Source organism: Antechinus flavipes, chromosome 3 (genome assembly GCF_016432865.1).
Source record: "Antechinus flavipes isolate AdamAnt ecotype Samford, QLD, Australia chromosome 3, AdamAnt_v2, whole genome shotgun sequence".
NCBI classification, from domain to species: domain Eukaryota; kingdom Metazoa; phylum Chordata; class Mammalia; order Dasyuromorphia; family Dasyuridae; genus Antechinus; species Antechinus flavipes.
In genome coordinates this window covers 100,617,399-100,633,379 of record NC_067400.1, presented here as the reverse complement: position 1 = coordinate 100,633,379, position 15,981 = coordinate 100,617,399, and the positions used below count along the sequence as shown (strand labels likewise).

The following is a 15,981-nucleotide window of genomic DNA, read 5'->3' as shown; positions in this document are numbered from 1 at the left end:
ATGTGCCAAGAACTTCACAGATATTATCTCATTTAATCCCAACAACAACCTGGGATATGTGGAAAGAAAACAGAGGCTAAGTGACTTGTGGGCCTAGCCAATTAAAATACATGGAGGTATTTGCTAATTGCCAATATAAATAAACTGGGAAGTAAATGATACAAGAATTCCAAAGGAAAGATGGCTCATACCCATGGACTAAAATTCTACATAGTGTTAGCTCAATGAAGCTCTCAAGAATAAAATTCTGAAGAAATAAAGAAAAACAATCCTAATGAAGAAAAAAGAAGAATTGTGTAAAGAGAGTTGTAATTAAATTGCTAAGATTTTTAAAAGACGTGCATGAAGATGAAAGAACAGGTAATATAATAAGATGAATAAAGAACATAACATAATCCTATAAGAATAATGACAAGAGTACTAAAGTAGATAATGAGTCAAGGTGGAGATGATGGCAAGTTAACCTAAGAATTTTTTAGCCAACTTGAAAAAAATGGGAGATCAATAAAGGCGCAAGATCAGCAACTAAAATGTACAGGACAATCACACTGGACAAAGCAAAGAGCTGCCCAATTCTTATTCTGATTGTTTTTTTCTGCCAAAGAGAAAAACTGATCCAGTCTGGACTAGATAGCACCAAACAATTATGGCTAAAAAGGAACAGATAACCAAGATAAATGGGATGATAGTATGAGATCACTCAGTTTCCCATAATGATTAGAATAACTAGACCCTCATATGAACTAATGTTGAGGGGAAAAGAGGAAGTGGCAGATATGATTGATGAGTACCAGTATCAGAGATCTGTTAAAAATCATGGAGAAGAGAAGATAAATTCCAGGACAGAGAATACAAGATATGCTAATTTTCCCAAAAAAATAAGAAAACAAGTTCTATTTACTAGAAAACACCGAGTCTGACTTTTTACAAAATTCTGAAACATATGATTAGTAACTATCTAGAAAAGGAAGATTTGATCAGAAAAAAACCCAGCATGATTTCACCATTTAATAGGTCAGTCTAAATGAACTTTATTTCCTTTTTTTGACCAGGTTATTGAAATCACCAAGACAGCAAGGCATAATGGATAGAGAAGACCAGACTTGGAGTCAGAAAGACTTCCTCTAACTTGTAGCATCTATGAGCCTTAGACTAAGTCATAGAGAAGTTGAAATCTGTACTGGTATACTAAACTATCATGTTAGAAATTTAAATTAATGGAATACTAACATATTAACTTATAGATCAGAATAAACTAAATATAGTTTGCATATAATTTATTGAAGTATTTGATAAAAATTACTCATATTATTATTACTGAAAAGCTGCAAAGATATAGTCTAGATGATAGCATAATTAGCTGGAATCAGAAGAATCAGATGGGAAGTTGGACTCAAAAAACAATCAAAAATGATTACATGAGATCTTGTCTTCTGCACAATATTTTAGGGATCTTAATTTAATCAAATACTTGAATTAAGGCAGAGGTGATTTGTTTATTAAATTTGCAAGTGACATTATCTAGGACAGATAGCTAAGATGCTGAAGTCTAAATTTTTTTAAATTTTAAAATGTAATGATAATAACAAGAAAAATAAGATTAAAAATAACATAACTACTCGCATTAATATGAGGCTTTAAGACTTGAAAAGTCTCTTACAAATATCTTATTTAATCTTCACAACAATTCCAGGAAATAGATGCTATTACCATCCCCATTTTGTAGATGAGGAAATTCAGACAGAGTTTAGATGACTTGTGTTAAGGTCACAGAGCCAGTAAGTGTCCATGACCAAATTGAAACTTAGGTATTCCAGACTCCAAGTTCACTTCAATATCCCAAGCTGTTTGCTTCCTCTAAAACAACACAAGAGCAAAATAAAGGAACTAGAATTGTTCAGCTCAGAGAAAAGAAGACTTAAGAGGAAACATGATGTCTTCAAATATCTGAAGGGATCATTTGGAAAAGAAAGATTAAAATTTGTTCTACTTATCACAAAGACAGAGAAATAGTGGTAATATATGGAAGCTGAAATAGGAACAAATTTTCTAAAATAAGATCTATTCAAAAGTGGAACTGACTTCTTCAAGATGTGGAGAGACTTGTTGAGGATACTATAGAAGAAATTCCTATACCTGAACAGTTTTGAGGTGTTAGGAAAGCTCTGTAAAGGAAAGCTCACAGAGATAAAGATGACAGCCCTGTCTTATCAGGGAATACAGAGGGTAACTAGTCTGGGTTCTAGGGTATTATCCATCAGCTTAAAAGACAATTAGACACCAGTGAGTAAGATGGAAAACAGCTCTGTAAAGATGAGTCATAGGGATGGCCAAAAGGAAACACATGCTCATGAAGGAACTATCTTCCCTATACTCTGCTCAGTTCCAATCAATCTGTAATCAAGTTACAGATGCCTCTAGCTAAGAAGATGAGAAAAGGAAACAAAAATAAGTCTATGAGTTTATAATCATTTTAAAATCTCACAAGCCAGAATCTAAATATATTATCATCTATGAAAATATGCTAGGATTTTCTGAATCTTGAAAAAAGCATACTAGGTATATGGAAACAGAGAATGTTAAAAATAAACAGAGTAAAAAGACCCTATAGTCCAACTTTCTACTACCACCTCACTGCCAGTCTGCTCAGATGACAAGTCTTTACACCTCAGATTTTTGATACTTCCCTCTTCAGCTAGGCTCAGCATGTTCCTTGAGGAAAGGCTGCAGGATGAGCAACCAGATTGGGCCTCTTCCATATGCCTGAAAGCAACCACTTTCACCTGTAGCAGCATAAAGTATTTGCCACCTCCTGCCACCAGCACAATCTCTCAATGGGATATGGAGAACTTTTAGTGCAAAGAACATTCTTCCTTTCTACTACAGGTCTCCTGGCTCCTGCTATACTTGTTCTTTGAAAATCTAGGAGTAATGCCCTCCACTCAAAAATTTAATAAACTCATGTCATACCCATCACATCATAATAACTCTAACCTCTTATAAATCATCATACAACCCTCATTCCACACCCCCTATGACCTAGGTGCTCATTCCATATCCTCACCTCCCCACTCCTAAGTTTCATACTAATTCCACTCAGCCCTTCCTTTATACTCTCTGAAATGCATGTTCCATAGGCAACAAACTGCTTCATATCAAATGTATTCCTCTGCCATCTTTTTTTTTTTCCCCAGCTCTTAAGAAACCCGACTTTCCCCTGCTCACAAAATGACTGGCCATCCTTTCTAGTATAGATTGCATCTTCACCAACATTCTTTTGCTCATTGGTCACTGTGGGTGAACTGAAATACTTCTTGCTCCAAATTGTCACTTCTAGCCCCTTCTTTAATTATTCAGTAACTTCTCTTTGAGTTTCATGTTATTCATATGCATCACCTAACCAAAGTCCTAATAGATCTCTACAGCCTCCAAGATAACTCTCATTTCTTTTTCAACGAGTTCAATACCCAGCTTACAATTTTTCTCTCAACAACTTCCATCGTCATCCAATGGAATTCAACGTACATATGGATTCTCCCTCAAATACCCCAAGTACTCAGTTCCTCAAACTATTCTTTTCTTATGAGATAATCCTCCATTCCACTTGAGACATATTGATCTTACCAGCATTCACAAATGGAAGCCTTTATGTCCAAGAATTATGAAATTCCCTTATCCAATCAATTTCATCTCTTCCTCTACCTATCCTTACCATGATCCCACAATTCTCTCCAAGACCATATCCTCTGCACTAGCCACTCTTTCTTTTCTCCCCATCTTGATGAACTTCTTCGTAAACTGCACTATCATCTTGCCAATTATGCCTAGCCAAGCCTCAAACTTGGATCATTCCCACCATTCACTTCGATACACACACACACTGCTAAGGGAAGATGAAAAAAAATTAACCAACCATTCTGGCTGGGTCTACTTCAAATTTTTATTACATAACTTTAAGTGGGTCCCTCTGCTAATAAACAATTCCACTATTCCTCTTTCAACCACTCAATATCACACTTTTCCGTAGCAACTCTTCCAAACCTTTCATCCCTCCTCAAACCTTCCAGGGTTCTCCCAAAGCTATTAATAATCTTAGTTGTCAAATCCAATCTTTCCTGGATTTCTCTGTAAACCTGGACACTGTTGATCACTCTTTCTCTTCCTTGATACTCCCTCCCTTCCAGGTTTTCAGAAAACCACTTTCTCTTGGTTTTCTTTCTATCTAACCATTCTTTCTCTATCTCCTTTGCTGGATCCTTCTATATCTCATGTTCTCTTAACCACTGTTATCCCTCAGAATTCTCTCCTGGGCCCCTCTTCTCTTCTTCTATACTATTTCACTTGGTGATGTCATCAGCTTTCAAAGATTTCATTACTTTCTCCTTGTCCATGATTCTCAAATGTTTAGAACACCCTCCCTTCTCCACTCCAACTACTAACCTCTAAGCTCCCTTAAGCCCAGCACTTTCCTTCTTTTAATTGTTTTCTATTTATCCTATATATATTACTTTGTAAATATTTGTTTGCCTGTTGTCTTTAGATTGCAAGCTCTTTGAGGGCAAAGGTTGTCTTTTGTCTCTTTTTTTGGTATGGTCAGCACTCGGCACAGTGTCTGGCATATAGGAGAAGTTTCATTGTTTATTAATTATTGATTGTGAAATGATCGGACCAATGTGACATACCTGGCAGAACAAGGACTTGAAAATATGTTTAAAGATTCCCAGTGCTCTTTCTATGCTGCCTTCAATCTACTGTACCAACTAACAGTGGTAATTCAGTAGTATCTAAAGACCAGCAGCTAAGATGACATTAAAGAACTAGTATTTTCCAAAAAGAACACCTAAAATCTCTGTTTGTAATCTAAATTCTGAAGCAAAATTTAACCATCATCAGTTCCCACTTATAACCACCAATATCCCTAACACAATTAAAAAATTTCTCCTGAAGGGAGCAAAAGTACTTCATTTTTTTCAAAAGCTCATCTCTAAGCCCAAACAAATATCCTTCAAATCCCTAAAAAGCAGTCTATTTTGCACATAACACTACTTCTCTACAGATTCCAAAACAATAGGTAAGTAACCAGTATTTTTTTGTCTCTTAAGATATCATCAATTTCAGATTTTTTGTGTGTGATATTATTTATTTTCCCCACAAATGTAGGAGAATAATTCCAATATTTTTCTTGAAGATTCATGATATATATTAGCATGAAGCTTCTGTGTAATCCCAAAACTTCTACATTCCAAAAAGCAAACATTAATTTTTAAAACTCAAAATACAAATTTAATTTATAAATGTGTCAGTCACCTAATTTTTGACATATAATTAAATTCTACTGCTGTGCAACTTATATGGCCATCAGTCATCTGCAAGCGTAGCATCCTTGGTGCAACTTGAGATTCTTCATTATCCTTTGGAGCAGCAACATTGCGAATTTTTTGAATCTGTAGAACACATGGGCCTTCAAGCTGTAAAGACAAAGACAGATTACTTTTGAATAACTTGTTTTCATTTTTAGTGATTTTTTTTCTTTAGTAACGTTTGTTAGTATTATGCAGTTTAAATTCAATTCATTAAAAAGACAATCTAAAATTAGACTAGTGACACCAGTTCTACTTTAGTAGCTTCATGTTTTAAAAGGAATTCTTTTTTGGAAAAGGTCTTTAAAAAAAAAAACAGATATATTTCTCAAGCATACATGAGTCTAATTCCATTTTTAGAAATGAAAACAAAAATAAAATCTTTGGAAAGAGAGTTATGGTGTCAGATGAAAAGATATCAAAAATTTTAGAATTCTGTACTATAAATTTTTGACTTCTGATATTTATTTATTATGTGAAATTCTGGTTTCTAAGGTACCTTCTGCTTTGAAGTGGGTACATGTATTTGAAAAGATGCTTTTGCTCAGAATACACAAAGTTATGAATACGCCCTCTTCTGGTAAAATCGAATATTTTTCTCCCTTAGCTAAGAATTTCATTTCAATTTCTGTTCAATTTTTTCTGAACAATAGTGGATCCACATAGGTAGTATTTATAAATATTTTTTAAAGTAGTTTTGCATTTCTTGAACAAAAAAAGAAATGTACTTTTTAAAAGCCATCCATTTCTACTAAAAAAAATTAATGTAGTAATGGTTTTTAAACTAAGCATTTAAAAATAACACAATATTTAAGAAGTGACAGTAAAATCTGTCTTAACATTATAAGATTATATACTTTTAAGAATGTTAACAGAAAATGCTCTATCATTATTATAATTAATCTCTTGATTATTCCTTTTTGTACTCCTTTTATTTCTGTACATCATAGATTAATTTACAATTTCAACAAATAATAAAAGCAATATGAAATGATTAACTCATTTTTTTAAGTTCCTCTAGGTATATCCCAAAGTTTTTTAAAATTACCTTCCTCAGTATACATTAATATTCTTCCCCCAAGGAAATGTTTATCTTACTATTAATTCAGAGTGAGAGAAAATTAGTGATTTTATATAAAGTACTAAATTTTTCACTTAAAAAGAAAAAAAATTTAAATATAATTTTAGTAGCATATTAGCTTTAAATTGGTAATTAGTTTGAAGAAAATAAGAAAACTATACTAGGAAATTTGTTCTAGTAGCTTTTTAAAATTTTCTCATTCAAGCTTTATTGAAATGGGCCCTGTCACATAAAGGCCAAAAATATTATTAGCTGAAATGACAGCTAAATATTTAATAAGGGAAATATTCCACAAACTTCAAGGTGGTCCTCTGATCCCATTTTCTAGTTTTACATTTATTTCTTATTTATATGTACATGGTCATAACATATATAGTTACCTATGTTTATAGGTAATTTATATAAATCATAATAAAACATTTCATTTCTTACTATGTTTTTCAAAGTAGAATAACATAGAATAACATTTTGCCTTCATTTATAATGTTGCAGAAAACTAAGTTGAAGATAATGACAATTAAAATATTCATTTTACTTTCTGTTTCTACTGGTACAACTTCACTATATAGGTCTATCAGTTTGAACCCTTAACAGTTCCTCTAGACCTCCAAGAAGCTTTTATTTTCCCTATCATTTTTTTCCTTTGGGGGAAGGGAGGTTGTTAAGGAGGCAGGAAAATATCACTCTTGTTCTCAAAATCCCACCGAAGGTTCCCATTGTATAAACCACAACCCTCACCTTCCACAAAATACTTCGCAAAAGAATAAAATCAATCAAGTTTTTACTAAGCATTTTAAAAAGATCCAAGTCTATGCTAAGTGTTCTAAACAGAAAGTATAGAAAACATTGTTGCTGGCCTCAGGAAGCTTTCAACATAACACAATTTCTTAAGCACAGATCATCACTGGAAATATGCTATAGCCTGTCTGAAACAATTACACCTGTCTCCAAGTCCTGCATAACTCTGACTGGGAGGCAGCAGAATACCATGCAAAGATCAATAGATCTGGAGTCAGAAGATCAGGCTTCAAATCCAAGGTTACCATTAAGATGTCTGTGACCTTGGGCAAGTTACTAAATTCCTTAGGCTTCATCTTTACTGGATATTATCTATAATGAAGATCCCCCGTACCCAAAGTCTTTTTGTTTAATGTTAGTGATATCTATTAATATTACAAATTTAAACATCCTTTTACTATCATGATAATAATTTTGAATTTGTAAATGCCCTGAAAGGCAACCCCAGCAGTCCCTAGATCATACTTCAGGAACTGTTGCGCTAAACCCCAACTTCCTTAACTGTGGGTCATGACCCCATATTGGGGACTTGTAATTGAAAGTGGGGTCAAGAAATTATGATTTATTTTCAATAAATGTTTGATAGGATCATGTAATATTTCTTGGACAAAAAAGAGGTCTCAAGTGGAAAAAGTTTGAAAATATTTGCCCTAAACAACTCCATAAGATCATGTTGACCTAAGTGAGAGAGGGAATTTCCTCACCTGTTTTCAATAACAAAATTAGAGGTCCAGTCCTTATCCCTGGTTGAAATATCATTAGATTTTACGTCTATGATAGAAACAAAAGAGGAGGGTCTATACTAAGGGATAATAAACCACAGACTCCCTGTATTTTGTCTACATCATCCCCATAGGAATCAGGAGAATATAGGCAGGAGTTATGCAGGATGAGAAGATACAATGTCTGCATTGTACACATTGATAAGATCATAGGTCTAATAAGCTATTATATTTGACCTGTATAAATCAATCAGAATAATAATAGTCAAGTAAAAATATTTTGTGCTCAAAAATGCTTTATGCTAGCTTACATAGAAAATATTCAAATAATATAGAAAAATTAACTATGGCCTTCAAGAAGGCAAGGGAAAGTAATTTCTTAGTTCAGAAAACAAATTCATGATTTAGAAGTTCAGCTGTATTCTAATTTTTATCAAGATAAACAGCAAGAAAAGATAATTTACCTTGTTCATTATTTGCACTAAAGGGTCTCCTCTTATCACCCAAAATAATAATACTAGTCTCTGTAATCAGTACCTAAAAGACTAAAGGATTCAAATTAGAAATAATTTGAGAATTATTTCTCACCCTCTGAACTGAAAACCAAAAGATAAAAATGGAAGACTGACCATAAATCTTTCTGGAAAATAAAGAGATGACTGCTGAAATGCTTAGAGTATTTATTCTTTGTGGGACTTAAGATGCTATCCTAATGTGATCATGACTTCAGAAAACTTGTTTTGAAACTTGCTTCCCCACCTCATCACGTAAAAGTGATAAACCAGAAGTGCAGAATGAGATACATGTTTTCAGACATGGCCAATGTGTGGATTTACTTTATTTAACTATTCTTATTTGCCAAAAAGGATGCTATTTGGGTGACAAAGTTAGGGACAAGAGTTATGAGGTAAATGCACAGTAGTCAAAGTTCAAGGACAGGACTTCCGAGAGTGGAGCCAAGATAGCGAAGACAACATGTTTCTCTCTGATCTTCTCTATAATCCTCACACCATTTACGAAATCCAATCTCTGAAATAGCTCTGGATTTGCAGAACCTACAAATATTGGGACTGTAACAAATTATCAGTAGAAGATAATTTCAAAGATTGCCAGAAATGGTCTGTTTCAATTGAAAACGGGAGGGAGGCAGCCAGGGCAACAAACTGAGTACAAACGCCAGAGTCTATAACGCAGAGCCCTGTGGCAGTGCAGTCTCCTTGTGGCAGAGAATCTATGGGGAGGAAACAGCCGAGCACAAACGCCAGCTCAGACACATCACTAACCAAATCAAACAGCAAGAGAAACAAAGAGAAATGCCATTTAAAATAACTATCGGTAGTATAATCTATCTGCCAAGAGAAAGTCAGGAACTATATGAGCAAACCTACAAAACACTTTCCACACAAATAAAGTCAGTTCTAAGCAAGTGGAAAAATATCAAGTGCTCGTGGATAGGTGGAGTGAATATAATAAAGAAGACAATACTCCTTAAATTAATCGATTCATTTAGTGCTATACCAATCAAAACTCCTAAGAAACTATTTTACCGACCTAGAAAAAATAATAACAGAAAAAATTTACTGACTTAGAAAAAATTCAGCTGGAAGAATAAAAGGTCAAGAATTTCAAATGAATTAATGAAGAGAAAAACAAATGAAGGGGACCTACCTGTATCTGATCTAAAACTATATTATAAAGCAGCGGTCACCAAAAACATTTGGCACTGGCTAAGAAATAGAGAAGTCTATCAATAGAATAGGTTAAGTTCACAGAACAAAATAGGCAGTGACTACAACAACCTAATATTTGCCAAACCCAAAGGCCCCAGCTTTTGGAATAAGAATTCACTATTTAACCAAAACTGCTGGGAAAATTGGAAACCAGTATGAGAGAAAGTAGGCATAGACCCACAACTAACATTATATACCAAGATAAGATAGAAATGGATTCATGATCTAAGACATAAAGAATGATACTATAAAGAAACTAGAAGAACATAGGCTAGTTTACCTCTCAGATTTGTGGAGGAGGAAGGAATTTGTGACCAAAGAAGAACCAGAGATCATTACTGATCATAAAATAGATAATTTTGATTAGATTAAGTTAAAAAGTTTTTATACAAATAAAATTAATGCAGACAAGATTAGAAGGGAAGCAATAAACTGGGAAAACATTTTTACATCCAAAGGATCTGATAAAGGCCTCATTTCTAAATATAGAGAACTGACTCAAATTTATAATAGTTCAAACCATTCTCCAATTGATAAATGGTCAAAGGATAGGAACAGACAATTTTCAGAGGAAGAAATTAAAACTATTTGTAGCCACATGAAAAGGTGCTCCAAATCACTATTGATCAGAGAAATGCAAATTAAGACCACTCTGAGATACCACTACATACCTCTCAGATTGGCTAAAATGCCAGGAAAAGATAATGACGAATGTTGGAGGGGATGTGGGAAAACTGAGACACTGATGCATTGTTGATGGAACTGTGAACGGTTCCAAACATTCTGAAGAGAAGTTTCGAACCACGCTCAAAAAGTTATCAAACTGTGCATACCCTTTGGTCCAGTGATATTTCTACTGGGCTTATATTCCAAAGAGATCTGAAAGAAGGTAAAGGGACCCACATATGCAAAAATGTTTTTGGCAGCCCTTGTTGTAGTGGCAAGCAAGACACTGAAAACTGAGTGGATGCCCATCAATTGGAAAATGGCTGAATAAATTATGGTATATGAATGCTAGGGAATACTATTGTTCTGTAAAAAATGACCAGCAGGATGATTTCAGAGAGGCTTGGAGAGACCTTGCATAGTGAAATGATCAGAACCAGGAAATCATTGCACACAGCAACAACAGGACTGTGCAATGATCAATTCTGATGGACATGGCTCTCTTCAACATTGAGATGATTCAAACCAGTTCCACTTGTTCAGTGATGAAGAGAATCAGCTATATCCAAAGAACCATAGGAACAGAGTGTGAAACACAACATAGCATTCTGACTCTCTCTGTTGTCATTTGCTTGCATTTTGTTTTCTTTCTCAGTTTTTCTTTTTCTTCCTTCTTGATCTGATTTTTCTTGTGCAATAAGATAACTGTATAAATATGTTTACATATATTGGATCTAATGTGTATTTCAATATATTTAACATGGATTGGACTATCTGCCAGCTAGGGGAGGAGATGGGGGGAAGAAGAGGAAAATTTGGAACAAAAGATTATACAAGGATCAATGTTGGAAAAATTACTCCTGCTTATGCTTTGTAAATAAAAAGGTTTAATAAAAATAAATAAAATAAAGTTACTTAGAGTGCTAACTCTTTAGAATAACAACAACAAAAAATGTACAAGAACATCCTCAAGGTCTCTTTGAAGAACTTTAGTATTGATTATGAGACATGAGAGACACTAGCACAGAACCACCCAGCTTGTTTTGCCTGAATCAAAGAAGATGTACTCTGTGAGCAAAGCAGGCATGCCTTGGCAAAAAGAAATGTGACCTGTTCAAATCTGAAAATATCTCCATCTCAAACAGATTATTTTTGCCCAATCTGTGATAGAACCTTCCAAAATAGTATTGGACTTATCAGCCACAGTGGGACACACTGTAACCTGACTCCAACATCATGATGTCATTGATCCTCTTTGAAAATGGACAACTAACTGCCCCCCCTAAAAAAAAATCCCAGAAAAGTACAATAATTAATTTTTTTAACCTGAAAATAGCATAAGGAAATTCAAAGGGAGAAGGAAAGGTTGAAGAGGAAATCAAGACACTTTTGTTAAACCAACTTTACATGATAATTTCCAATTTCACTTACAATCCTTTTTTCCCTGTATACTGAAATATTTGTTTGTTGATGTTAAAACTCCTAATAAAATTTAAATTTAAAAAAGTTTAAAAATAAATATTTGAAATATCAAACAAGTTCATTCTTGAGCAGAATTAAGTTTTTATATCTGAAAGCAAGAACAATTAATACTGAGAACCAATTAAAATTACTTCTAAGTTCTAAGTAGAAACTGTTTTACTGCATTAGGTGTGATGCTACTGAAATTGTAAGGTACATGAAAAGTCCATAGACTGCTTTCTTTATTTTTTAATATCCTAATAGTCTAGTAACATTAGACAAAATTTGGAACTTATCCAATTCTCCCTGTGCAACAAGAGAACTGTTTGGTTCCGCACATATATATTGTATCTAGGATATACTGTGTCATATTTAACATGTAGAACTGTTTGCCATCTGGGGAGGGGGTAAAGGGAGGGAGGGGGAAAATCGGAACAGAAGTGAATACAAGGGATAATGTTGTAAAAAAAAAAATTACCCTAGCATGGGTTCTGTCAATAAAAAGTTATTAAAAAAAAAAAAACCAATAACAATAAAAACAATTCCCATGTTTTTAACATAAAAAAAATTATGAAGTATGAGATTCTGTTGATTTCTCATAATTTACTCTGGACTCCTTTAATACTTTTATACTCAAGACTTCAAGAAAAAAAAAAAACATGCTAATATAGTCAAGCCAATCACAAGGATACATCAGCATCAACCCATGGGAAATATCCAGGAACAAAAATGATCTAGCCGTTTCTACCAATCAGCAGCTACTATCCTTCTTTGCTCTTCCCCTCTTACTTACTATCCTATTATTCACTCTCTTTATTGCTTCATAACGCTACCAGAATGAAACAGGAGAATGATACAGTAAATAATAAATAGAAATCAAGAAGCAAACAAGTAAACAATATGATTTGGGATCTTTATTAAAAAAAGGAAGAAATAATGAGGGAAAATCTCACACATGTCCTTCCCAACTGAGAGGCATTATGGTACAGTAAGAGATTAGAGTCAGAAAAATTTGGCTTCTGATTCTGCTTCTTTCAGTTAATAACTGTGTGATCAGGAGCCATTGTTTCCATTTCTGTCAAACAGATTACATACATTACAGGACTGCTGTAAGGATCAAATGAGAAAATGTCTGCAGAGTGCCTGTCCTTGGTAAAATGTTATTTTTTTTTAAAAAAGGTATCAGTTCCTTAATATTCCCTTTTATTAAAAAACCTATAGATTATTTTCTGAAAGTTTTTAAATTTCAATCATCAAAATCTTGAAAAAATGTAAGTGCTAGATACTATGTTTAAAACTACACGTAAACGCTACCAATAACAATAATTCTTGGTAATTAAACTAGTTGATAGCTACAACTTGTTAATGTTTGACAATATATTTCACTGAAAATGTGTTCAACATTTCATTAAAATGAAAACTAGAAAAATCATGCTATTTGATGTAAAGAATAAAGAAACGTAAACTTTTGGGTAACAAATTCACAGAACCTACTCTAACGTATAGAAGAAAATTTTTATGTCTTTAAACAAATTCACAAAAATGTCTTAAGACTGTGTACTAACTTTAAATTTTAAGGCAGCAAAGCCATCTTGTGGTTGATACTGGTAATGCTCATACTTTGAGTATAATAGACATGTTATACTAATTTCTCATAATCAATTTAGGTCCACATTTGCAGTCTAGGACCATAAATCTTACACAAGTAGACAAAGTACCCTTAATGTGATGATTGTTTTGTTTTGTTTTTAATATCTAAACTCCCAATTTCTTCACATTATCTTCTGGTTATAAAATATTTTAAAATAAAGTTTTTTGTTTTTCTTAAACAACTAACCATTCACCTTGGTTACGATATTTATTGCTGTGAAAACAATCATATCAGGTTGTTCAATTCTTTAAGATTTATAATTTTTTAAGTAATATATTTTGGTTTCATGACAAAGGCTTTTTGGTACTTATTTTGTGGTTTACTTGGAATCATTTAATGATTTTAATTTTGCATTCTATATATGTTAAGGATTCTAAACATATTTTTTTTAAATTTTATTTTATTTAATAATAACTTTGTATTGACAGAATCCATACCAGGGTAATTTTTTACAACATTATCCCTTGCACTTGCTTATGTTTCGTTTTTTCCCCTCCCTCACTCCACCCCCCCCCAAGATGGCAAGCAGTCCTATATATGTTAAATATGTTGCAGTATATCCTAGATATAATACATATTTGCAGAACCAAACAGTTCTCCTGTTGCACAGGGAGAATTGGATTCAGAAGGTAAAAATAACTCGGGAAGAAAATCAAAAATGCAAATAGTTCACATTCGTTTCCCAGTGTTCCTTCTTTGGGTGTAGCTTAAACATATTTTTTAAAAATAAAACGAATATATTTCTTTTGTAAAAACAACTTTGTTTTATGCACTTAAAAATATTCTGAGAAAATGTCTATATTCTTTATCAGATTGATAAAAAACAAAAAGGCTAAGAATCCCTGTCTTAAAAAAAACTATAAATATATAAAACTAATAATACAGAATCCTAAGTTGTCAGTCTTCTTTAAAATGTTCCCAAGCTTATACCATTCAAACACTTTTTACATTTATCTAGATTTATTTTTAGATCATTTAAATATGAAACTTTACAAGTTCTTCAATTTAGAAACTTAGTAGTTCTTCATATTGGTAGCATATAAAAGAAAAAAGAAAAATATACTTTCATCTAATATAATTATAAGTTTGGTGTTGAGAAGACAAGAAATATGATAATTTCCTTCAAGTAGCCAAATTTCTGTAGTTTGATTTTAAAGGAAAGAACCATTATAAAAGAGTTATGGATTTTGGTTCGAAAAGGAAAAATTTACCATAAATTTAAAACTACACATCAATAGAATGGGCTGCATTTTAAGAATGTGAGCACCATCTAGCTAAAAAGTATTTAGACAGTCAATAAACATTTATTAAAAGTCTATTACAATTTGGCTAGAGTGACAGGGAAAGATAATATGGAATGTTGGACGGGATGTGGGAAAACAGGGACACTGGTACATTGTTGGTGGAATTGTGAACACATCCAGCCATTCTGGAGAGCAATTTGGAACTATGCTCAAAAAGTTATCAAACTGCGCATACCCTTTGATCCAGCAGTGTTTCTACTGGGCTTATACCCCAAAGAGATACTAAAGAAGGAAAAGGGACCTGTATGTACCAAAATGTTTGTGGCAGCCCTGTTTGTAGTGGCTAGAAGCTGGAAAATGAATGGATGCCCATCAATTGGAGAATGGTTGAGTAAATTGTGGTATATGAATGTTATGGAATATTATTGTTCTGTAAGGAATGACCAGCAGGATGAATACAGAGAGGACTGGAGAGACTTACATGAACTGATGCTAAGTGAAATGAGCAGAACAGGAGATCATTATATACTTCAACAATGATACTGGTTGAGGATGTATTCTGATGGAAGTGGATCTCTTCGATAAAGAGAGCTAATTCAGTTTCAATTGATCAAGGATGGACAGAAGCAGCTACACCCAAAGAAAGAACACTGGGAAATGAATATAAACTGCTTGCATTTTGGTTTTTCTTCCCAGGTTATTTATACCTTCTGAATCCAATTCTCCCTGTGCAACAAGAAAACTGTTCGGTTCTGCACACATATATTGTATCTAGGATATACTGTAACCCATTCAACATGTAAAGGACTGCTTGCCATCTGAGGGAGAGGATGGATGGAAGGGAAAAATCGGAACAGAAGTGAGTGCAAGGGATAATGCTGTAAAAAATTACCCTGGCATGGGTTCTATCAATAAAAAGTTATTTAAAGAATAAAAATAAAATAAAATAAAAATTTTTAAAAATTTAAAAAATCTATTACATTGCCAGGGACTGTGTTAAGTGCTGGAGATACCAAAAAAAAAAAAAAAGGAGCTTCAATGGGCACACAATTTAATGGGAAAAACAATATTCAAATAAGTATAAACAAATAAGCCACATACAGGATAAACTGCAAATAAGTAAAACAGAGAAGGCACTAAAAATTAAAATAGAAAGGGAAAGCCTTCTTGAAGAATATGGAATTTTAGTAAGGACTTGAAGAAAGGCAGGGAAGACAAGGCAGAGAGAAATAAGGAGGCAGAACATTCCTTAATTGAGAGACTGCCAG

At 33.3% G+C, this 15,981-nt stretch overlaps 1 protein-coding gene across 1 annotated transcript in view; it reads right to left on the bottom strand.

Moving 5' to 3' along the window:
- The window catches only part of TDRD3 (tudor domain containing 3), a 169,413-nt gene that overhangs the window by 104,118 nt on the left and 49,314 nt on the right, over positions 1-15,981 (bottom strand). The window contains exon 4 of the mRNA XM_051983892.1: positions 5,308-5,468. Within this exon, the coding sequence (XP_051839852.1) occupies positions 5,308-5,468 (161 nt within the window). The remainder of the gene's footprint in view (positions 1-5,307; positions 5,469-15,981) is intronic.